Source organism: Humulus lupulus, chromosome 5, assembly GCF_963169125.1.
Source record: "Humulus lupulus chromosome 5, drHumLupu1.1, whole genome shotgun sequence".
Lineage (NCBI taxonomy): Eukaryota > Viridiplantae > Streptophyta > Magnoliopsida > Rosales > Cannabaceae > Humulus > Humulus lupulus.
In genome coordinates this window covers 197,900,936-197,925,489 of record NC_084797.1, presented here as the reverse complement: position 1 = coordinate 197,925,489, position 24,554 = coordinate 197,900,936, and the positions used below count along the sequence as shown (strand labels likewise).

The 24,554-nt window shown below is 37.0% G+C and overlaps 1 protein-coding gene across 1 annotated transcript; it reads right to left on the bottom strand.

The window, feature by feature from the left end:
• Positions 1 to 10,998: 10,998 nt before the first annotated feature.
• Positions 10,999 to 11,715, bottom strand: LOC133833909 (uncharacterized). Its single transcript, XM_062263503.1, has 2 exons — positions 11,255 to 11,715; positions 10,999 to 11,147 (listed from the first exon to the last, which is right to left on the bottom strand). The coding sequence occupies exons 1-2, from the start codon at positions 11,691 to 11,693 to the stop codon at positions 11,119 to 11,121; spliced, it is 468 nt and encodes a 155-aa protein (XP_062119487.1). The 5' UTR covers positions 11,694 to 11,715; the 3' UTR covers positions 10,999 to 11,118.
• Between the last annotated feature and the right edge of the window lie 12,839 nt (positions 11,716 to 24,554).

Sequence of the window (24,554 nt, the reverse complement as noted above, 5' to 3'; positions counted from 1 at the left end):
TTAAGGTTGGAGACGTCTGTATTGTAAGAGAATTCCCATAAGTATTTCCAGATGATTTACCAGGAGTGCTGCCAACTCGGGAAATTGACTTCACAATTGAATTAGTACCAGGCACCGAGCCTATCTCCAAGGTACCATACCGGATGGCACCTACAGAACTCATGGAGTTAAAGACACAACTGCAAGAACTCCTAGACTTGGGTTTTATTAGGCCAAGCCATTTGCCATGGGGAGCACCGATTCTATTTGTGAAGAAGAAGGATGGATGCATGCGGATGTGCATAGACTAACACAAGTTGAATAAGGTAACGATTAAGAATAAGTACCCACTACCCCGGATTGACGACTTGTTTGATCAACTCTGAGGTGCGACTGTATTTTCAAAAATTGATTTACGGTCCGGCTACCATCAGCTCAAGGTAAGGGGAGAAGATATTCCTAAGACAGCCTTTAGAACTCGTTATGGACATTACGAGTTCTTAGCTATGTCTTTTGGTCTTACCAACGCACCATCTGCATTTATGGACTTGATGAATAGGGTCTTCAAGGACTACTTAGATAAATTCGTCGTAGTGTTCATCGAGGACATCTTAGTATACTCCAAGGACAAAGTAGAGCACAAGGAGCATTTGAGGTTAATCCTATCGCGAATAAAGGAGCATCAACTCTACGCCAAGTTCAAGAAATGTGAGTTTTGGCTTTCGCAAGTGGCATTCCTCGGGCACATTCTATCCAAGGACGGAGTTTCAGTAAACCCATCAAAGGTAGAGGTCGTGAAGGATTGGCCAAGACCAAAAAACGCATCTGAAGTAAGGAGCTTTCTGGGATTAGTAGGTTATTATAGGAGGTTCGTAGAGGGTTTTCCTAAGATAGCCACTCCACTCACCAACCTGACCCGGAAACAGCAAAGATTCCACTGGAATGATAGATGTGAAGGAAGCTTCCAGTTGCTTAAGGACAAGCTGTGTTCAGCACCAATACTCTGTGTACCGACACCCAATGATAAGTTCGTAGTCTACTGTGATGCATCGAAACAAGGGTTGGGTTGCATGCTGATGCAGAATGACAAGGTGATAGCCTACGCCTCAAGGCAGCTGAAGGAGTACGAGCAACGATATCCAACTCATGATATGGAGTTGGCAACAGTGGTCTTTGCATTAAAAATCTAGCGCCATTATCTTTACGGAGAACGGTGCGAGATTTATACAGACCACAAAAGTTTAAAATACTTCTTTACTCAGAAGGAGCTCAACATGAGGCAGCGCAGGTGGTTAGAGCTAGTAAAGGATTGCGACTGCGAAATCTTATACCACCCGGGAAAGGCAAACGTAGTTGCCAATGCGCTAAGTAGGAAAAGTTATGGAGGTTTAGCAGCACTAGCCAGAATAGAAAAGTCGCTACAACAGGAGCTGATCAGTGTCGGAATAGAAATAGTTGTCGATAAGCTAGCTAATCTGTCTATCCAGTCAAATCTTCTAGAAGATATCCGGATTAGGCAAGGACCTGACAACACATTAGCGGCACATATGGATGCAGTCAGAGAAGGCAAGGCCACAGATTTCTCAATATCAAGTCAAGGATTATTGAGATATAAGGATCGGGTATGCATGCCAGATAATCAAGGGATTAAGATGGCGATTCTAGAAGAAGCGCACACTACCCCGTACTCAGTTCACCCAGGAACTACCAAGATGACTCACGACATCAAGGCAATCTATTGGTTGCCAGGGATGAAGAAGGACATAGCGGAATTTGTGTTTAAGTGTCTAGTATGCCAGCAAGTAAAAGCAAAGCATCAGCGGCCTGCAGGCTTACTGCAACTGCTTAGCGTACCAGAATGGAAGTGGGATGATATAGCAATGGATTTCGTGACAGGGTTGCCATGAACGAACAAGCAACATGATTTCTCTTGGGTAGTAATAGATAGACTAACCAAGTCGGCTCATTTCCTGCCTGTTAAGACTTCATACACGTCATACCAATATGCAGACATCTATGTCCAAGAGATAGTACGGTTGCATGGAATCCCCAAGACAATAGTGTCGGATAGAGGATTGGTGTTTACATCGATATTTTGGGAAGTTTACAGCAAGCCATGGGTACTAAGTTAAGTCTTAGTATAGCTTTTCATCCTCAGACAGACGGACAGTCCGAGCGTACGATTCAGATTTTAGAGGATATGCTACGCGCTTGTGTACTTGATTTCGGAGGATCATGGAATAAGTACTTGCCACTGATAGAGTTCTCCTACAACAATAGCTACCAGTCAATGATCGGCATGGCACCTTATGAGTTGCTTTATGGGAGAAGGTGCCGGTCACCGTTGCATTGGGACGAAGTAGGAGAAAGGCAGCTTCTCGGTCCCAAAGCTGTTAGAAAAGCTCAAGAAGTAGTAGTGCTGATTAGACAGCGTATGCTTGCTGCTCAAAGCTGTCAGAAAAGCTATGTGGATGCCAAGAGACGCGATGTGGAATTTAAGGTTGGAGACCAAGTCTTCCTGAAGATATCTCCTATGAAAGGTTTAAAGCGGTTTGGGAAAAAAGGCAAGCTTAGTCCCCGATTTATAGGTCCTTTTGAGATATTGGACAAAGTGGGAGCAGTTGCGTATAGACTAGCCCTATCGCTAGCACTAGAAGATAGCCACAACGTGTTCCACATCTCAATGCTATGCAAGTATGTGTCAGACCCATCTCACGTCCTCAAGTACGATACGACAGCACTCCAGAAAAACTTGAGTTACGAGGAACGACCGGTTAGCATCCTGGATAGAGGGGGTGAAGCAGTTACGGTCCAAGAGTATTCCTATAGTCAAGGTCCTATGGAGTAATAGTTCTGAACGAGAGGCAACGTGGGAGTTGGAGGAGGACATGCAAGGCCGGTATCCGGATTTATTTGGTAAGTAAATTTCGAGGATGAAATTCTTTTATTAGGGGAGAATTGTAGAGTTCAATAACTTTACTTAGCTAGTTAGATAGTAGTAGTAATAGTAATAGCTAGTAGTAGTTATAGTATGTTTATTCTGTGGATTTTGGTTCAAGCCGGGACTTAGTTGGACACTCATAGTAACACTTGTAGATTTTATAAGTTTAACCTATAGTTTAAGAATATTAATTACAACCTAAGGTTTGATTAATATGACTGATTATGAAGATGATAATTATTATACTATAAGGTTTAGATAGACCCAATAAGATATTAACACTTGTCATGTGTATGTTTAATGAGCAATTAAGTATTTTTGAGGAATAAGTTTATTAAGAGCAATATTTCAAAATCCTAGAGTCTGCCAGCAACATTGAAATCGTTAAAGGACTTAGTCAAGGCTATTGACTCAATTCAAATTAGGCTGAAAAAGTGTAATTATGTGTATAATATTTCAGCGTATGCCGATATATCGCAGCTCTAGGGGCGATATATTGCCACACGGGGATACGAAAAACACGTAACTTCGCACAACAACTTCAATGAGCCTCGGGTTTATCAGCCTAGGCGATATATCTCCTAGCATGGGCGATATATCGGCTATGGTGCATGATTTTTGAACTATTTTGAAACCGAGGTCATTTTAATCCTTAACCTCTTGATAAGTCCAGAATACTTTTGAACGAGTCTTCAGCCTCTGCTGAACGATTATTCAAATGTTTTTCAATTAAAAAGCCATTATTTTATTCAAGCTAAATGAAGATCTTTTCATTCTTGAACTCTATAAATAGGACCTAGTACCCAGCCATTTCTTCATTCATCAAGCTGAGTTCAGAGCCTACAAGCTGCTAGGATTACATTAGAGTGTTAAAAACATGGGTTTGGGTTATAAGATTTATCATTATAAGCTTAATAAACACTTGGGAAGTAAGGTTTATAGTGTATTTCAGTTTTGAGGTGTAGTTCAGTTATAGAAGCATTCAAGGTATTCCTAATTCTAGTTCCTTTCTGTATTGTTCTTATAAGTTCTTCTCTACTCAAATCCTAACTCAGCTTCTCTATTCTTGGTTAGGCATCTAAGTTCTTGAACTTGAGGTTCTTATTGGTAAGTATCTTTTCGATGGTGTAGTTCATTCTTTTCATCTTTTTTCCTTAGTATACTCACCTCTCTATTGTGGTTTATAGGAGTGTTCCAAAATCCCGACCTTGTTCTCATCATCCCAGTATTTTGGTAAGGAAAGTAGGGTAGATTTGTATGCTTTTATGTTGTTGATATATGTTTATGTTATAAGTATGATATGATTTTAGTTGTTTTAGTATATGAATTGTTTAGATAACAATCACATAATTTGTTTAGATAACAAATATATAACTTGTTTAGATAACAAGTCCCAATTGTAGATTCCTTGGGCATATGATTGGTTAGATAACGAGCCCCATAAATTTATATGACTTGTTTAGATAACTAGCCCCGTAAATTTATGGGCATATGATTGCTTAGCTAGCAAGTCCCAAGAAGTATGATGGCCATTGTAATAGATGTTGTATTTATATAGTTATATGATTATAGTTTATAGTTTATGTGTATGTATATGTTTCATGCTTGTTTTAGATTTTCCTTGCTGGGCATTAGGCTCATTCCTTTATGTTTTATATGTGTAGTAAAATAGTTATGGTGGCGGGAAGGTTCTTGGCAACTTGGGGATGTGTATTGAGGGAGAATGGAATCGGTGGACTGCGCGTACGATTCGAGGATGAAGTTGTTTAAGTCATTCAAATCATATTTTCTATGTATTTTTCTGCATCTGAGTTGTAATGAATTTTAAGATTTAAGTTATGATACTCTTAATTTACAAAGAATGGGATCCCATGTCCTACTTATGAATTTTATGTATTTTTAAACCTTTACTTTACAGCTTTAAATAAAGTTATGGTTATTTCACATGTACGTTTTTTTAAAGTTAGTATAGTAGTTATTAATGGTCCAAAGTCTAGAATAGTTGGGTCGTTACAGCGTATGCTCACTGCTCAGAGCCGTTCGAAAAGTTATGCGGATGCCAAGCGACGTGATGTGGAATTCAAAGTCGGAGATCAAGTATTCTTAAAGATATCTCCTATGAAAGGTGTGAAGCAGTTTGGGAAGAAAGGCAAGCTTAATCCCCGGTTTATAGGTCCTTTTGAGATATTGGACAAGGTGGGAACAGTTGCATATAGATTAGCCCTACCACCAGCTTTTGCAGATAGTCACAATGTATTTCACATCTCGATGCTGCGTAGATATGAGTCAGACCCTTCTCACGTCCTCAAGTATGATACAATAGCACTTCAGAAAGACTTGAGTTACGAGGAATAACCGGTTAGCATCCTAGATTGAAGGATGAAATAATTACGGTCTAAGAGTATTCCAATAGTCATGTTCTATGGAGTAATAGTTCTGAATGGGAGGCAACATGGGAGTTGGAGGAAGACATGTTAGCCCGGTATCTAGAATTGTTTGATAAGTAAATTTCGGGGACGAAATTCTTTTTAGTGGGGGAGAATTATAGAGTCTTAGAATATTTACTTAACTAGCTAGATAGTAGTAGTAGTAGTAGTTACTATTAGTTTGTAGTATGTTAGATTCCGTGGATTTTGGTTCAAGTCGAGACTTAGTTGGAAACTCATAGCAACAGTTATGAATTTTATAAGTTTAACCTATAATTTATAAATATTAATTATAACATAAGGTTTAATTTTTTTTAGTAGTTATGATTATTATAGTATAGTATAGGTTTATGATATTCGTAGCCTTGTTTGTGGAAAAGGGGGTGATTGCATCAGAATAAATTAATTATGATATTATTAAAAAGTGTTATGGATCGAGCCTACATAAAGCCCAATAATATTTTGGGCTTATTAAATTCGAAATCAACCTAGGGAATTAGAGTTTGTTATTTTATGGTTAGTTAAGATATTTGTGGATTAAGTTGTTATTTAGATAATTAAATAGATTTTTCGTAACTTTTGGGTACTGTAACTTCCGACCTATTTTTGACCCAATTATATTATGAATTTTGAAAAATAATAATTTTAGAAAGTTGTAGATAATTGAATTAGCTTTCTAACGGTATAAAGATGGTCTAAATCGGAATCTTACAGCTCTAGTAATATTGATTTTACTACAGGCGAGTTTAGAGTTACGAGATTTAGAAATTTAGAAGTTAGGATTCTATTTTATTTAAATTTAAATTTGGATTATAGTTCAAATGAAATTTAGTTTTTTTTTAAATAAAAGAAAGATCTAGAAACTCTAGAATATTCTATAACCACTAAGAGCATGACACTTGTCATAAACATGTTTATTTAAGGATTTAAGTATTTTTTTTAATAGGATAGTTTCACTCCTCAAACTCTATAAATAGGACCTAGTGCTCAGCCATTTTCTTCATTCTTCAAGTACTTGATCAGAGCCTCCAAGGTGTTAGTGTTAGTATAGTGAGATACACTTGGGTTTGCGATAACAGCTTTATCATTCTAAGCTTTCTAAACACTTGGGAAGTGAGATATAGTGTGATTTCGGTGTTGAGGTTTAGATCAATCTATAAGATCAACGAAGGTATTCTTATTCCTTAAGTTCAGTTCTTTATAATCCTTTAGTTTTCCTTAGTTTATTTTATTCAGATCCTAACTCTTGTTTATGATTCTTGATTAGGTATTTAAGTTCTTGAAACTTAAGGTCCTTCTTGGTAAGTTTTTTCTTGATGGTTTAGTTTTCATATTCATCTCTAATCTTAGAGATTCGCACATTTTTCTATGGTTGGTTTATAGGAGTTTTCTAATCCCGTTCTTGTTCTCAAATATCCCTGCTTCTGGTAAGGAAAATAGGATAGATTTTATGTGCTTATATGTTATGTTTATGTTATAATATGTTTATGTTTTGATATATTATGCTATGATATTGTAATGACCCAACTATTCTAAGACCTTGGACCATTAAAACTACTAAACATAGCTATTAATTTGAAGAACATATAAATAAGAAATACTAATAACTTTATTAAAACTTCAACATAAATTGTGGAAATTTCAAAGTAAAATAGAATTTTGGTATGGGTACCCATTGTTTAAAACATAAAACATAATTTTAAACTAAAGAAGATTGTTTACAAAACTAAATGCGGAAAATGTTAAATTGTAAAACGATATTATGAGCATTAAATCCATAACTCAGATTCAAATCAACATTACATGCTCATACAACAATCCAGGAACACATTTTATTTAGAGCATTGAATTGAATATATACAGATGAAACATACCTGACATTGAGTCTCCAATGTTCATCCTTGAATATCTCACGATCTACACAAAACAATATTAGAAAACAATGCAAGAGAGAACTTATGGAAAGCAACCCTTACCAAAACCACATACGTCTATTTTTTTCCCAACAACACATATGTTCTATATATATGTCTCGTATGCCTTCTTACCCTAAGGGGTATATTGGGCCTATTGGGCTTATATTATTAGATATGGTGGACTATGGTTTAATGGGCCAACCTATAGTCTTTAGGGTGCTACCATATGCCTCAATTGCAATTAGATTAATATTAACCATCCCATTATGGTCTTTAACTATTCGTAGGCACTCTAGAAAATGATTGTGATAATAGAATTATGTTTGTAATTATATTAGTCCATATAAAATTCTAACATTCTCCCACTTGGACAATATAATCAAACCACCATAACATTGTCTAACACATATATGGCAATCAAATAAATCATACATAATATTATACCGATAGGATACAAATATTACATATGACTTGGCCCTGTAGACATTTAAATATCATAACAACCATTAACTATCAAACCAAACATGCATGAGGTACAATTGATTGAGACTATACGCATTCATCTTCTTTTGTACCTGTCACTTCGTTGACCAATAGTATATACATATATAAACATATATATGTAATAGCAACAAGAAGAAGTGGCTTCAATTATCATTATGCATGTTCAGAATAAAACACAAGCTATAAGCAATCCATACAAAATACTAGCATGTTCAATACATAAATAACAAAACTCCCACTGAGCTCAACAAGCTAGGCTCTTGACAATCCCATTCGGGCAACGTGTTCTGAAAACACACATATAGGTAAGCCTTTCGTTAATGGGTCTGCCAACATGCTAGTGGTAGGCGTGTACTCAATAGAAATGAGGGACTCAGCGACTTTCTCTTTAACAAAATAGTACTTTATATCAATATGCTTTGAGCAAGAAGTACTCCTAGTGTTCTTAGAGAAAGCTACTGCTGCAGAGTTGTCACAATACAATTTCAGTGGCCTCGAAATAGAGTCTACAACACTCAATGTTGAAATGAAATTCCGCAGCCATATTGCTTGACAAGTAGCCTCATAACACGCCATATATTCTGCCTCCATCGTAGAAGAAGCTGTGAGTGTCTGCTTGACACTTTTCCATGAAACAGCTCCTCCAGCCATCATATAAATGTAGCCTGAAGTGGACCTTTTATCATCCACGCATCCTGCATAATCGGCGTCACTGAACCCAACTATATCAAGAGTGTCAGCTCGCCGATAAGTCAACATATGATCCTTTGTACCCTGAAGATACCTCATGACTTTCTTAGTCGCTTTCCAATGGCTAAGACCAGGATCACTCAAGTATCTACCCAACACGCCGACAACAAAAGCAATATCAGGGCGTGTGCATACTTGAGCATACATCAAGCTACCAACCAATGACGCATAAGGAATGACTTTTATTTCATCTCTCTCTTTATCATTTTGTGGACATTGGGCCTTTGAGAACTTATCACCCTTCACTATCGGTGCCTTCCCAGGAGAACATGCATGCATATTGAATCTTTTCAAGATCCGATCAATGTAAGTCTTCTGAGACAAACGAAGAATACCATTAGCCCTATCCCGAAGAATCTGAATCCCAAGCACATAGGAAGCCTCACCAAGATCCTTCATATCAAAATGGCTAAACAAAAGTTGTTTTGTCTCAGACAACAGATCAGAATTATTAGATGCAAGCAGGATGTCGTCAACATACAATACTAGAAAAATGAAACTGCTCCCACTGACCTTCATGTATATACATTGATCTACAACATTCTCCTTGAAGCCATTTGCAGTGACAATCATATCGAACTTGAGATACCACTGCCTTGATGCTTGTTTAAGCCCATAGATAGACTTTTTGAGCTTGCAAACCATGTGTTCTTTGCCAGACTTCTCAAAACCAATAGGTTGAGTCATGTAAACATCTTCAAATAAATCTCCATTCAAGAAGGCAGTCCTCACATCCATTTGATTGAGTTCTAGATCAAAATGAGCAACTATAGCCATAATAATTCGCAACAAATCTTTGGTGGAAACAGGTGAAAAGGTTTCTTTGAAATCAATACCTTCTCTCTGGCTATAGCCTTTAGCCACAAGCCTAGCTTTATACCTTTCCACTTGCCCATTCGAGTCACGTTTGATCTTATACACCCATTTGCATCCAATGGGTCTGCAACCTTTGGGTAATTCAACCAACTCCCAAACTTCATTTTGTGACATAGAATTCAACTCATCTTTCATTGCATCCATCCACAATACAGATTGAGGACTATTCATAGCTTCTTGATAGGTAACTGGCTCAAAAGTGTCTCCTACATCAAACTCATGTTCCTGTAAATAGACAAGGTAGTCATTAGGAATAGCAAACCTGCGGGTTCTATGTGATCTTCTCACCATAGCTTCATCATCCCCAATATCAAGATTTTCACCTTGGTCTTGATTTTGAGGTTCATCATGAGTTTCTACCAGAATCTGTTCAATCACAGGGTCATTAACAGGAGCGGAAGCGGAAGCAACAGGTACAGGGACATAAACACGTTCTTCCCTGAATACAATTTCTCTTGACCCTTGACTTGAACCAAATTCTTCTTCAAAATAGACAGCTTTATCTGATTCTATCACTCTGGTGGTGTGAGAAGGACAATAGAACCTGGAACCCCTCGATCCAATAGTGTAACCTACAAAGTAGCCACTAATAGTTTTCGGATCAAGTTTCTTAGATTGTGGGTTTTAGGGCCTTACTTCAGCTTTACATCCCCAAACATGAAAATGACGCAAACTTGGTTTCTTACCCGACCACAACTCATATGGTGTCTTTGGGACAGACTTACTAGGTACTTGATTCAAGATATAAGCAGCAGTTCTTAATGCCTCACCCCATAAAAATTCTAGCAAGCTAGAATGAATCAACATACAGCGCACCATGTCAAGAAGTGTGCGATTTCTCCTTTCAGCGATTCCATTCTGTTGGGGCGTCCCTGGCATTGTATATCTTGCATCAATACCACATTCCTGCAAGTATTTGGCAAAAGGCCCGGGGTTCCTTCCAGTTTCATCATAACGTCCATAATACTCTCCACCTCTATCAGAGTTGACAGTTTTAATCTTCTTTCCCTTTTGAAGCTTAACATTCGTCTTGAAAATCTTAAAAGCATCCAAAGATTCAGATTTTTCATGAATGAGCTCAACATGACCATACCGGGAAAAATCATCAATAAAGGTGATAAAGTATCTATAACCACCCATAGCAGGTGGAACAAAAGGCCCACAAATATCAGTATGAATAGTCTCCAATACATCTGTGCACCTGTCTGACTTGCTCTTTCTAACCTTGGCAGTCAACTTTCCTTTTATACAATCAACACAGGCAGTGAAATCAGAGAAATCAAGATCCTGAAGTACACCATCCTTCACCAATCTCTCCATTCTATCTCTAGAAATATGGCCTAAACGTTTATGCCAAAGCATAGAAGATTTCAAATCTGATCTTGCACGTTTTGACCCAACAATAGCATTAAGAGAAGAAGAACAAGAAGAAGTAGAAGTAACAGGAACAACATCATGTAAATCAAGCTTATATAAGTTTCCACATAAAGTTCCATTTCCAACCAACATAGAGTCACAATACAAAGTCAGTTTTCCAGTTCCAAAATGAAGACTATAACCTAGTCTATCCAAAATTGATACATAAATCAAATTCCTCCTAATAGAGGGTAAATAAGCAACATCATGCAACTCCAAAAAATGCCCAGTATTTAGCTGCAGTCTAACAGTCCCAAAAAATTCAACTCTGACTTTAGTATCGTCTCCCATGTATACATGCTCCTCCAACCTACTCGGTCTTCTTCGGTTTGTCACTGCCTGCAAGGAATTTGTAACATGAATTGTAGCTCCAGTATCTAACCACCAAGTGTTTAAGGGCACATCAATAATATTGGACTCTAAACAAACCATCACAAGACAATTACCTTTCTTCTCTAAGTGAGCTTTGAGCTTTCGACAATCAGCTTTCTTATGCCCAAAGCATTGACAAAAGTTGCACTTCCCTTTGAAAAACTCATTCTTATGACCAGTTGAAGATGAGCTAGCTTGCCCATTTCCCTTAGGATGGTTGGCTTTCTTCTTAGGATGCTTTTGGTCACTAGAGTTGTTGGAAGTGAACTTTCTCTTGTGAGGATTGTTTGGGTTCGTCACCATGGAGATACTTCTTGCCCTACCTTTTCTCATGTCCTCCTCTTCCTTGGCAAGAATAGCAGACATCTCCCCAACAGTCCATTGCTCTTTCTGAGCATTATAGCTTGATCTGATCGCATCAAACTGAGATGGAATGTTCTCCATCACCAACCACACCATGTAATCCTCACCAAGGTCCATATCCATGGCCTTAAGTTTATGATAGTGGCCCATGAGCTTGTCAATGTGGGCCCTAATGTCACCTGAACCATCGTAAATAGTGTGATGCAGCATGTTCAAGTGTTCATTCTTCTCATTCTTTGAGAGTTTCTTATACTTTTCCTTAATGGCAGCAAGAAAATCCTTTGCATTTTCAGACTTGGGAATACTATCACGAATGGATTCGTCCATGCGATATCTCATAAGCATCAAGCAACAACGATTGGAGTGTTCCCAGTCCTCGTAAGATTTCTTAACCTTCTCAGTAGCATCATCAGCAGGCTTAGATGGTTCATCAATTCTCAAGGCCAAGTCCATTTTCATGAAGGTCAAGTTCATCGTGATATTTTCAATCCACTGCTTGTGGTTGGTTGCATTCAGCGTCAAGACGGCAGGAGATCTAGGAATGCTTACAGCTGAATGAGAAACAAGAGCAATAACTATTAAATACATGTTATGATAAACCATGTCATTTGTGCTCTTTTCTCATCAATATATGCTCGCAAAATAACAAATGATCATTATGTATGCTAGAGTTCTTAGACAAACATACAGAATAGAACTCATACACAGGTAAGAACAATCTATTAAACATTATAATCAAATACATTAATTTACTATCGAAAGGATAGATAAATTGTGATTCATAATGTTTAATAAATTTTCTTCACCATATTAAGCATCCTTACCAAGCAATTATTATCGATAGGATAATTAATTACTTATATAGATCTTAATGTAATTTTGGAGGAAAAAACAAATAATTTAAATAAATAATTATTTAAATGTTCCTCTTTCCTAAACAATTCACATGCTTATTCTTACGACAGGCAATAAAATAAACAATAATTGTTGACAATATATAATAAGATTCATGCCACAAAAGATTAAATACAAATAGTAGGATATGAGAATAGGAGTGAAATGGTAAAAATTTGGCCAAAAAAGACACCTCACGTGCCCCCACACGCCCAAATTTTTTATTATTTTTTTAAAAAACGTTTCAAAAACGACATGTAGTTTACCAAAAATGACTTGTCGTTTGTCACTATAAAAACGACCCTCACATGCCAAAACGACGTGTCGTTTTTACTAAAACGACTTGTCGTTTTTATACAAAAATTTGACGCTGAAGGAGGCTCATGTCCGTACGAACGACATGTCATTTTTTGCCTGACAGAGGCAAAACGACATGTCGTTTTTATCGTCCCTGTCACCCAAATTTGACCCGTGGGTCTGCTACTCGGGTCTACGTGACCCGGTCGGATAGGCCATCTCCGGCCACCAAATCGGACTCCGTTTGAGGGGTTTTGCTCCGCGTCTCATCCTCTATCACTTTCCGGCCTCCATTTGGATTAAAACACTCTCAAAACCAACAAACATAAATACATTTATCTATGAAAGTTGTTGGAAAAAAAATGGGTATCCATGCCGAAAAACACTCAAAAAATTCCCCAAAATTTTGTCAAAAAATGGTCTGAACCCATTGATGATTAATATACTAATTTTCTACATAGCCCAACAATGATATTCGAAATTTCATGTGAAAAGTTAGATTTTGAAAAGTTGGGTATATATCAAAATTGCAAGCCCTAAAATCAAATGACCTTGCTCATGATATCAAAAATAAATGCGGAAAATGCATAGAAATATAATTAAGAAAACTAAAAATAACGTCATCCTCGATCGACTCGCAGCCCATTCATTTCATTCGTCCTCAATACACAAGTTAAGCCACCAAGAATCCTCCTGCCTCCGTATCTAATTTTCTGCATCACACTAAAAGAAAAAGGAGTGAGCTTAATGCCCAGCAAGGAAAATATGCTAACACATATAGCATATAACATAAAACATAAACATACGACTATATAAAAAACATATACTATAAAACATATATCACAATTCTAACCCATGTACATGGTAAACATTGGGGTTTACTAACTAAGCAACTATAAGCCTCAAAATACATTGATGTTTGCTAGCTAAGTAACTATAAGCCCCAAGAAACATAAAATTATTGGGGTTTGCTATTTAAGCAACTATAAGCCCCAAAAACATATATATCATAACATATCGTAACATAACATATTATATCATAATCATAACATATAAGCATATAAAAACTATCGTATTTTCCTTACCAAAACCGGAATATGTGAGAACAAATGCAGGACAAGGAACACTCCTAAAACCAACAATAAGAATGGTGAGTATTTCTAAAGAGTAAAGAATAAATGTGGAAACTAAACCTTCAAGAAGAAACTTACCAAGAAAGATCTTTAAGTTTCAATAACATAATCAAGAACCAATAACAAAAGTTAGGATATGAATAAAAGAAACTAAGAAAACTAAAGAATTTTAATGAACTGGACTTAAAGAATAGGAATACCTTAGTTGACCTTATTGATTGGTCTAACTGCAATACCGAAATACACTAAATCTCACTTCCCAAGTATTTTATAAAGCTTAAGAATGACAAAGCTTTTTCCTAACCCAAGTGTTTATCACGCTATGGTAACACTAGCACCTTGGAGGCTCTGATCACAACTTGAAGAATGAGAGGAATGGATGGGTACTAGGTCCTATTTATAGAGGTAATGAGTGAAACTAACCCCTTTTTTATTTGAATAAAAATAATGAATATTAATTGAAAATATTTGAGTATTTGTCAATCAGAGGCTTAAGACTCGGTCAAAACGTTCAGAGATAGGTGTAAGTAATTAAGGCTTATTTTAAAAAAAATTAAAAACAAAAGTTTAAAAAATAATCACACTAAGGGCGATATATCGCCCCTATATGGCGATATATCGGCTCTGCCCTAGTTTCGAGCCTCCGTTCGTACTTTCGTGCAACGCCAATGTGTTTTTCGTATCCTTTGTTAGGCGATATATCAACTCTCATGCTGGGATATATCGGCATATGTGAATATTTTAAACACATAAACACACTTTTTCAGCATAATTTGAATGGGATAACTACTTTGACTGAGTGAAACGAGATTCTAGCAAGTTCTAGAAGGGTCTAAAGCTTCTAGAAACTTCTATTTTTGAATTATCCACTTAAAAATGCTTAATTCCTTAAATAAACAAGTCTATGACAAATGTCATGCTCTTAATGGTCTTGGCAGGTTCTATAGTTTTCTAGAACTTTCTTGTATTTAAACTATAATTAAATCCTTAAATAAACCTGCACACGACAAGTGTCATGTTCTTATTGGCTCTATCTAAACATTAGGTTATAATAAATAAAATATCTAGGGCCACCAATATTAATCAAACCTTATGTTATAATTAATATTCCTAATCTATAGGTTAAACTTATAAAATACATAATTGTTGTTCTGAGTTTCCAACTATGTCCCGGTTTTAACCAAAATCCACGAAATCTAAAATACTACAACTACTACTAACTATCTAGCTAACTAATTAAACATTCTGGGACTCTACAATTCTCCCCTACTACAAAGAATTTCGTCCCTGAAATTTACTTACCAAACAATCCGAATACCAAGCTTGCATGTCCTCCTCCAACTCCCACGTTGCCTCCCATTCAGAACTATTTCTCCATAGGACTTTGACTATCGAAATACTCTTAGACCGTAATTACTTCATCCCTCTATCTAGGATGCTGACCGGCTGTTCTTCGTAACTCAAGTCTTTCTGGAGTGCTATCGCATCATACTTAAGGACATGAGATGGGTCTGACACATACATATGCAGCATTGAGATGTGGAACACATTCTGACTATCTGCTAGAGCTGGCAGTAGGGCTAATCTATATGCAACTGCTCCCACTTTGTCCAATATCTCAAAAGGACCTATAAACATGGGACTAAGCGTGCCTTTCTTCCCAAACCGGTTCACACCTTTCATATGAGATATCCTAAAGTAGACTTCATCTTCGACTTTGAATTCCACATCACGTCGCTTGGTATCCGCATAACTTTTTTGACGACTCTGAACAGCAAGCATACGCTTTTTAATCAGCGCTACTGCATCCTGAGCTTCTCTAACAGCTTCGGGTCCAAGAAGTTGCCTTTCTCCTACTTTGTCCCAATTTAACGGCGATCGACATCTCCTTCCATAAAGCAACTCATAAGGTTCCATCCCGATTGTTGACTGATAGCTAATTTTGTAGGAAAATTCTATCATTGGCAAATACTTACTCCATGATCCTCTGAAATCAAGTATACAAGCGTGCAACATATCTTCTAAAATCTGTATGGTACACTCAGACTGACTGTCTGTTTGAGGATGAATTGACGTACTAAGACTTAACTTGGTACCCATGGCTTGCTACAAGCTTCCCCAAAATCTCGATGTAAAAACCGATCCTCTATCGGACACTATTGTCTTAGGGATTCCATGCAATCTTACTATTTCTTGGACATAAATGTCTGCGTTGTTCTGCTGTATATGACGTCTTGACAGGCAGAAAATGAGCTGACTTGGTTATTCTATCTATTACTACCCAAGTCCATTCATGTTGCTTATTCGTTCGAGGCAAACCCGTCACGAAATCCATGGTTTTGTCGTCCCATTTCCACTCTGGAATGCTAAGTGGTTGTAATAAGCATGCAGGTCGCTGATGTTCTGCTTTCACTTGCTGGCATACCAAACATTTAGATACATACTCTGCTATATCCTCTTCATTCCTGGCCACCAATACATTGCCTTAAGATCGTGAGTCATCTTGGTCGACCCTGGGTGAACTGAGTATGGGGTATTGTGTGCTTCTTCTAAAATCTTCACCTTAATTCCTTGATCATTTTGCACACATACCCAATCCTTATATCTTAATAACCCCTAACTTGATATTGTGAAATCTGTTGCCTTGCCTTCCTTGATTGTATTTATATGTGCTACTAATATCTCATCATGCCCTTACCCAATCCATATATCTTGTAACAGACTTGACTGTATGGACAAGTTAGGCAATTTACCAATGATTACTTCTATTCCAGCATTGATCAGCTCCTGCTGTAGTGGCTTTTCTATTCCAGCTAATGCTGCTAGACTTCCATAATTCTTCCTACTTAGCGCATCAGCAACTACGTTTGCCTTTCCTGGGTGGTATAAAATTTTGCAATCATAATCCCTTACTAGTTCTAACCACCTGCGCTGCCTCATGTTGAGTTATTTTTGCGTGAAGAAATACTTTAGGCTTTTGTGGTCCGTATAAATCTCGCACCGTTCTCCATAAAGATAATGGCGCCAGATTTTTAATGCAAAGACCACCGCTGCCAACTCCATATCGTGTGTTGGATAGCGTTGCTCGTACTCCTTCAATTGCCTTGAGGCGTAGGCTATCACCTTGTCATTCTGCATCAGCACACAACCCAATCCATGCTTTGACGCATCACAGTAGACTACAAACTTGTCATTGGGTGTCGGTAAACAAAGTAATGGTGCTGAGCATAGCTTATCCTTAAGCACCTAGAAGCTCTCTTCACACTTATCCGTCTAGTTGAACCTTTGCTGCTTCCGGGTCAGGTTGGTAAGTGGAGTGGCTATCTTAGAAAAACCCTCTACAAACCTCTGATAATAACCTGCTAGTCCCAGAAAACTTCTTACCTCTCATGTATTCTTTGGTCTTGGCCAATCCTTCACAGCCTCTACTTTAGATGGGTCTACAGCAATTCCGTTCTTGGATACTATGTGGCTGAGAAATGCTACTTGTGCAAGCCAAAATTTTCACTTCTTGAATTTGGCATATAATTGATGCTCCTTTAGTCGCAACATTAACCTTAAATGTTTCTCATGCTCGACTTTATTCTTTGAGTACACCAAGATATCGTCGATGAATAATACAATAAATTTATCCAAGTATTCCTTAATACCCTATTCATTAAGTCCATAAATGCGGCTGGAGCATTGGTAAGACCGAAAGACATGACTAGAAACTCGTAATGCCCATAGCGAGTTCTAAAAGCTGTCTTAGGAATGTCTTCTTCCCATACCTTGAGCTGATGATACCCAGACCATAAATCGATCTTTGAGAAAACTGTCACTCCTCGGAATTGATCAAACAAGTCGTCAATCAGGGGTAGCAGATACTTGTTCTTAATTGTTACCTTATTCAGCTCGCGGTAATCTGTAACGTCCTACGTTTTCGGGTACCTTTAAACGACTCGGGTCGGGATTTTTCCCCCGGGTTAAGAATATTATTTTAAATAATATTATATTTTGTTTTTAAGTATTCCATGAGTTATTGCTAGCCAAAATATGAATTTTTTGATTTTAAAAGTCAAGATAAGACTTTCGGTCCTGGACCGACACAAAAACCCTGATCGGGTAAAAATCTCGGAAAATAAAATGAAAACTCATGGCAATTATATTTTGGGCATAAAATACATTCATAAAAGTTAAACTTTGGTCAAAAATAATAAACCTAAAAAAATGGAAATTTTAAGGCATTTTGTGTTAAATGCCTAATTTTGCTGAAATGGAGAATTTTATTCCATGAATGGACCTTGGGTTAAATTTTATTATGTGATTAATTAAATTAAATGTGAGAGACATTTAATTTAATTAGTTAATATTAAGTTTGGTGATTAAAACTTAATAAGAGTGAAAAAGGTGTCAAAAGCCAATTTGGACTTTTCTTCTTATGAAACATTTATTAACCTTTATAAAAAAAAATTATATATAACATAGATAAAATGAAAAGGGTGGCCGGCCATGTGGTATTTTTAGAGTTGTGTGAACCCAATTTTATAAAATTTAAATCACATTTAATTAAGAAGTCAAGTGGGCAAGTGGGTAGAAAAGCACTCAAGTGTTTTGTGATATTTTGAAGAGTATTGTGAGCTATTCTAACCCCCAAAACCGACCCCCACACTCTCTCAATCACTCTCATCTGATTTTTGAAGACCCTCTCAAGTTTTCTCTCAATATTCAACCTCAAGAAGACCAAGGAAACTTGGAGGCTAAGTCTTGGTCTAGGAAGTATTTTCCCTAAGGTAAAGTTTCACTAATCTAGGCTTTTGTAAAGTTTTAAGCATAGAGTTTCAAATAGCTAATTAACTATGTTGTTGGGGGAAATTGGTTAGGGTTTTTGAAAGGTTTTGAAGGAGTCAAAGCTAATAGGAAGGTCCAAACCTTAAGCAAGAACACCAAAAAGGTAAAAAGTTTACTTTTGATGATTTTGTTGTAGGGTTTTTAGTTTTACGCATTATTTTGTATATTTAATGCTTAAAGTTTCTTGTTGGTGATGTAATAAGGTTATGGTAGTTTTTTAATAATTTTTATGATGCATGTGTATTGATTTTTGAAAATGGGAACCAAAACCCCCAAGGGTTTTGTAGGATACCCTAAAACAAAACATGTTTTGAGCTGTGACTTCCAAGGGGTCAAGCAGCCACTGTATATTGTTTTTGTAAAATTAAATTTTACTGTGATATTGTTGAGATTTAGTACATAAAATTGAGCTTTTAAAACACTAAAAAATGTTTAGAAATGAGTAAGTTATGCTATTTCAAAGTTTAGGTAAAAAACTGTTTTTTCGTATTCTTATTTTCGGAACCAAGTTTGGACAGCCACTGTCTAGGGCAAATGAACCCAGTTTTTTCTAAACTTTTGTGGACATATTTCTGGCATGACCTATTATCCCACTGTAAAATTTGGTATGAAAATATTGAACGGTTTGAAAGTTATTAACTGTCAAAGTTTGGAAAAAATAAGGTCATTTTTACCTCATTGTTGGAAAATGATTTCACCAATAAAAAATACTCATTTTGACCTAAGATTTTACAAAGACCTAAATGGCATAACAAAAATGGAATTGGAAAATTTTGGTATCAATTGGGTAAGTAAATTTCAAGTTATGAACTAACGAAGTATGTAGTTAAAAATGTGAAAAATAGACTTTTTACACTTAGTGTAAAAATGAGATTTTGGAACATAAGGTAAAAAGTAAAATTTTGCTTATTTCAATATATAAATTGGTAAGTCTTGAAATTATATTTTCACTAAAATTATCCCTTTGAGTTTAAATGAATTATTTTTATTAAAGAGTTTTTATATTCTTTCTAAAAATAAGAGATTTAATTTATTAATAGTTAATAAATTAAAAGAGGGTTTAAAACCCTATATTTTGATAAAATAATTAAATGAATTATTTTTCTAGTAAGTAAAATTAATTAATTAATTTTGGAAAATTAATTAGTCAAGATGGGAAATTTTTAACGGTTCTCCTAATTAAGACAAATTAGGCAATTTTTAGATATTAAAACCTTAAGAAAAATAAAAGGAAAATTTAAGAGTTTATTTTCTTTAAAAATAATTAAGGAATTTATTAGTATTTTCTGGATATAATACCGGCTAAAATCTTACATATTTTAACCGACTAGTCGAAAGTGCGGGTTAATAGCGATATCTTGAAAGAATAAGATTTTTAGCGGATTGTGGGAAAATACCATTGTGATACCCGAGCCTAGGTATCGAGACCTTAGGATAGGCCTCCCCGAGACTTAGGGTTTAGTCTCGAATATTTTGTATGACTTTCCTTAATAGGTTTAAAACCAAATAAGGATTATAAATCCTTACAAATGACTTTTATTAAAATGACCAAACTGCCCAAAATAATAATAATGAATTATGAGTGCCATAATTAATCCGAGTATACTGTATGGATAACTACAGTATTGGCTAAGCGCAACTGGACTGAACGTTGGAGGGTGAAAACCTACTGAGCGCTAAGGACTCCAAGTAAGTCAACTTATATTGTATGGCTGCAACATGAAATGATTATTGTCTTGTATGTTAGTATAGGGATACATGCACATATATAGACTGTCATAGAAAGTTGCTTAGAGACGTTAGTCTAGTGAGTGTTGATTTAGAAAATATGAACGGTAGATGTCCGTCATATCCTAGACAGTTGATCCCCGTCACACTGCTTGATTTTATTTATGTCCGGTTCATTACTACGACGAGTGACCATGAGATGAGGATAAGTTGGTTAAACCTAGGGGCGCCAAAATAAATGCGACCTAGGGTCCCTCATGCTTACTTAATCATTGGACGGTTAGAATCCGAGCAAGTGCTCTGATAAGCTATTCCCGGATAGCAGCCATGAATATTGGCCATTCAGTGAGAGTGCCTAGAGATACTAGGGGTTGCCAAGATTGAGTGAGGCTGAACACCCTAGGGGCAACTGCTCACCAGAACCACTAATTAACATAGAAGTCTCCGTAAAATCGTGTAAATTGGATTACACTCTTGGATAAGTAGAGATGCCCTAGGTAACATGATAGTTACCATTGATGAGGATATTTATTGGTTAGATCTTAGTGTGGAGACTCGATTCTCTTTTAAAGATTAGCAATTATGTTGGAGGGCGCGTTACACCTGAATTGATGGAAATTGTAGAGCGTTGGTCTCGAATTAGATTGTGATATAATATATCTGCTTGCTCTGGGATTTTTTGAGTGCAGGGATATAATTGTTGATAAGATATAGTTGTGATATAATATATCTGCTTGCTCTGGGATTTTCTGAGTGCAGGGATATAATTGTTGATAAGATACAGTTGTGATATAATATATCTGCTTGTTCTGGGATTTTTCTGAGTGCAGGATTTTTATCTAGTTATGAATTAATTTATCCTTGGTTATCAGGCATGACCATAAGTTTGCCAGGACGCTTTAGCGTTCTTGAAATTGATTGTGTAGGGTCCGGGTGGGTTCGGAACCCTAATTCTCTACATGCTTTGTTTGAAAGTTGATCTTACTAAGCGTTTTCGCTTACCTAGTTGTTTCATGTTGTAGGTAAGGGCAAGGACAAGGCAGAGCAGTGAGCGCTGAAGTCTTCCTTGCAAATGTACATGTGGACCGACCTTTTGGGAAGCCGTTTTATTTTTGGAAATGTTGTGTAATTTTTCTAAACTAGGCTCGCTCTACTCTTTATAAAACATGTTTGTAACTAAATGTTAAGTATGGCTGTACGACTTTTTAAAAAAGTTTTTTTTCTATGGGTTTTTGAGACATTTTGTTAAATGAAAACATTTATATTTCCGCATTATCGAGTCTTGAAAATCTGGGTCGTTACAGTAATCTATGCACATCCGCATACTCCTATCCTTCTTCTTCACAAATAGATGTGGTGCTCCCCATGGAGAATGGCTCGGTCTAATGAATCCCAAGTCTAAGAGTTCTTGTAGTTGTGTCTTTAACTCCTTGAGTTTGGTAGGTGCCATCCGATATGGTGCCTTGGAGATAGGCTCGGTGCCCGGTACTAGTTCGATTGTGAAGTCAATTTCCCGAGTCGGTGGCAACCTCAGTAAGTCGTCAGGAAATACTTCTGGAAATTGCTTTATAATATGAACGTCTCCAATTTTTATCGATGTTTCTTTTACCAAATCTGTAATGCCGGCTAAGAATGCTTGACATCCTTTTTCTATCATCTTCTGAGCTTTGAGTGACAAAATAAGCGGTGTGCGTAGCCCTGAAACCTTTCCCATAAAGCATAGTCTCTGACCGTCAGAGGTCTCGAACGTTACTTTCTTGCGTTTGCAGTTGATGGTTGCGCCATGCCTTGCTAGTCATTCCATTCTCAGTATCACGTCGAAGTCTTCAATTTCCAATTCTATCAGGTCTCCTTCTAATTCTACGTCCTCAATGTTGATCGGTATGCCTCGTACTACCCGCGATGATAGGACTATTTCACCCAAAGGTAATTTTGTTTCAAACCTAGTTCTAAATCTTTCACAAGGTTTGTCTAATTTTTCTATCATTCCTAACGAGATATACGAAGGAGTGGCCCTTGAATCAAATAATACAAAACATACATTATTGAGGATAGAAACCTAACATGTAACCACTTAATTACTAGCAAGGGCTTCTCCCTGGGTTAAGGCAAAGACTTTGGCAGGAACCATCTTGCTGTTCCTTTTCTCCTCTGGCTTGAGCTGTGGACATTCCTTCTTCTGATGACCTTCATGGCAACAACTGTAACATCCTTTGGTGTTTGCATGACATTCCCCAAGATGTTTCTTTTGGCATTTGGAGCACTGCGGGTATTCTACATAACCCGGCCTATCACTTGCTCGTACTATTTTGTCACTACTGGCCTGCTTATTATCAGAATGCCGTCTCTTCTGACCATTACTATTGCTGGACTATTGGTTGTTGTTGTTGTGGTTGTTCCGACCATTCTAAGGTTGACTCTGCTGTTTAGGCTCAGGCTTACTGGCCTCCTCTTTACTAACATTCGCCTAAAGCCTTTCCATTTCTATTGTCGTTTCTATAACATCTGCATTAGTATTTCCTGGGTTTGCTAGCTTAACTCCTAGCTCAATCTTTGGTCGAAGTCCTCTAACGAACTTGGTCACCCTCAGAAAGTCAGTTGGAACCATTTCTAGTGAAAACTTAGCTAATCGATCGAACTGCCGAGCATATTCTGCTACTAATAAACTTCCTTGCTTTAGACCAGTGAACTCCTCGACCCTTGAAGCGATGACTGCCGAATTGTAGTACTTTTTGTGGAACAGCTCCACAAATCTGGTCCAAGTCGTGGTGGCGACATTGTGAGTCTGCTATACTAGGTCCCACCATATTCTAGCATCCTTCTTAAGCAGAGACAAAACACAGGATATGCGGTCCACGTTGCCGAGATTCATGTGCCTTAGGATTGGCTCCACATTTCTGAGCCATTCTTCCGCCTCGAAGGGGTCTGTTGTCCTTTCAAAGTTCGGAGCGTGTTGCTTACGAAACCGCTCATAAACTGGCTCCATGTGCTGAGCGGGGTGTGGCGCATAGTTCGCCATTGGCCATCCCCCATAAGGACCTACTTGATGGGGTGCTTGAGCCATAGGTTGAGGCTGTGATTGCGGCTGAGGCTGAGCCTGTTGTCGTTGTTGTTGCAGTAATTCCTCAACTTGCTGCCGTAGCCTGGAAATTTCTATAGTGTTGTCAATCGGCGGAGATGGTGCATTTCAGTTGGCATTAGCATGCACTCCCCTTCTGCGAACTAGAGGGCTTCATTGCTCTCAGGTGCGACATTGGAGACATTGACATTGTTGCGAGCAGATCTTCTGAGCGACATCTTTAGCAGAGTTCTAACAGTTGAGAAAAACATGTTAGAACTTACCTTAATAGGCTCTAAAGCAAAACTTAATCTAAGCAAACATAACTCGGATCTATTAATTATGACTTCTTATGAAAAGAAATGTATAAGCCTTCTTTATAATTAGGGTGTGTTTCTAAACTTAGAAAAATAAGCCATCTTTATTATTTTATAAGTGTGTTTCTAATTATCCTATATGACTTAATTCTCAAGCTCGAAACTCATCGTTGTTCCAAAGTTAACCATAGTGAGGGAGGGCTGGGATCAGTAAAATCGTTCCCACTACTATGGTCCCCTAATTCTCAATATAGAACCCTGGTTCATCGATTTGTATCCACCCTCCCCGAACTTAGTCATTATTTATTATGATTGCAAAATAAAATCAAACTCATACATGTCATCAAAATAACAATGATATTAATTTAGAAAAACAGTTTTTACTAAGTACAATCATAAAGACAAAATAATAAATAAAATAAATAAAGAAACTAATCTGTTCTAAAAATTGGGATCTTCTACATCAAATCCTTCATCTAACATGTAATCATCTATCTCTTCATAATCATCATTTTTGTGAGCCTCAAAAATTCCTCGGGGAAGATTCGTAAAGATTCTATTCTTTTGTTCTCTTGTGAATTGGAATTCCATCTTAGAGGTAAACCTAATTATGAGAAAATAATATCTCATCGCCATTGGTATTTCATCTTCAACATCTATTGTCTCCCATATTTCTTCCAAAGCAGCAATTACAAAAGGAAAATCTGTAAGAAGCCTAATTACTAAAATATATTGTTCCGTACATCATTATTTG

What these genes read in the sequence shown, in the direction of transcription:
- LOC133833909 (XM_062263503.1), bottom strand. Translation starts at nt 11,693, where the DNA reads ATGGGCCACTATCATAAACTTAAGGCCATGGATATGGACCTTGGTGAG. An exon ending in AGCTCACTTAGAGAAGAAAG is followed by an intron (nt 11,148 to 11,254) that starts GTAATTGTCTTG and finishes AATTCCTTGCAG; the next exon opens with GCAGTGACAAACCGAAGAAG.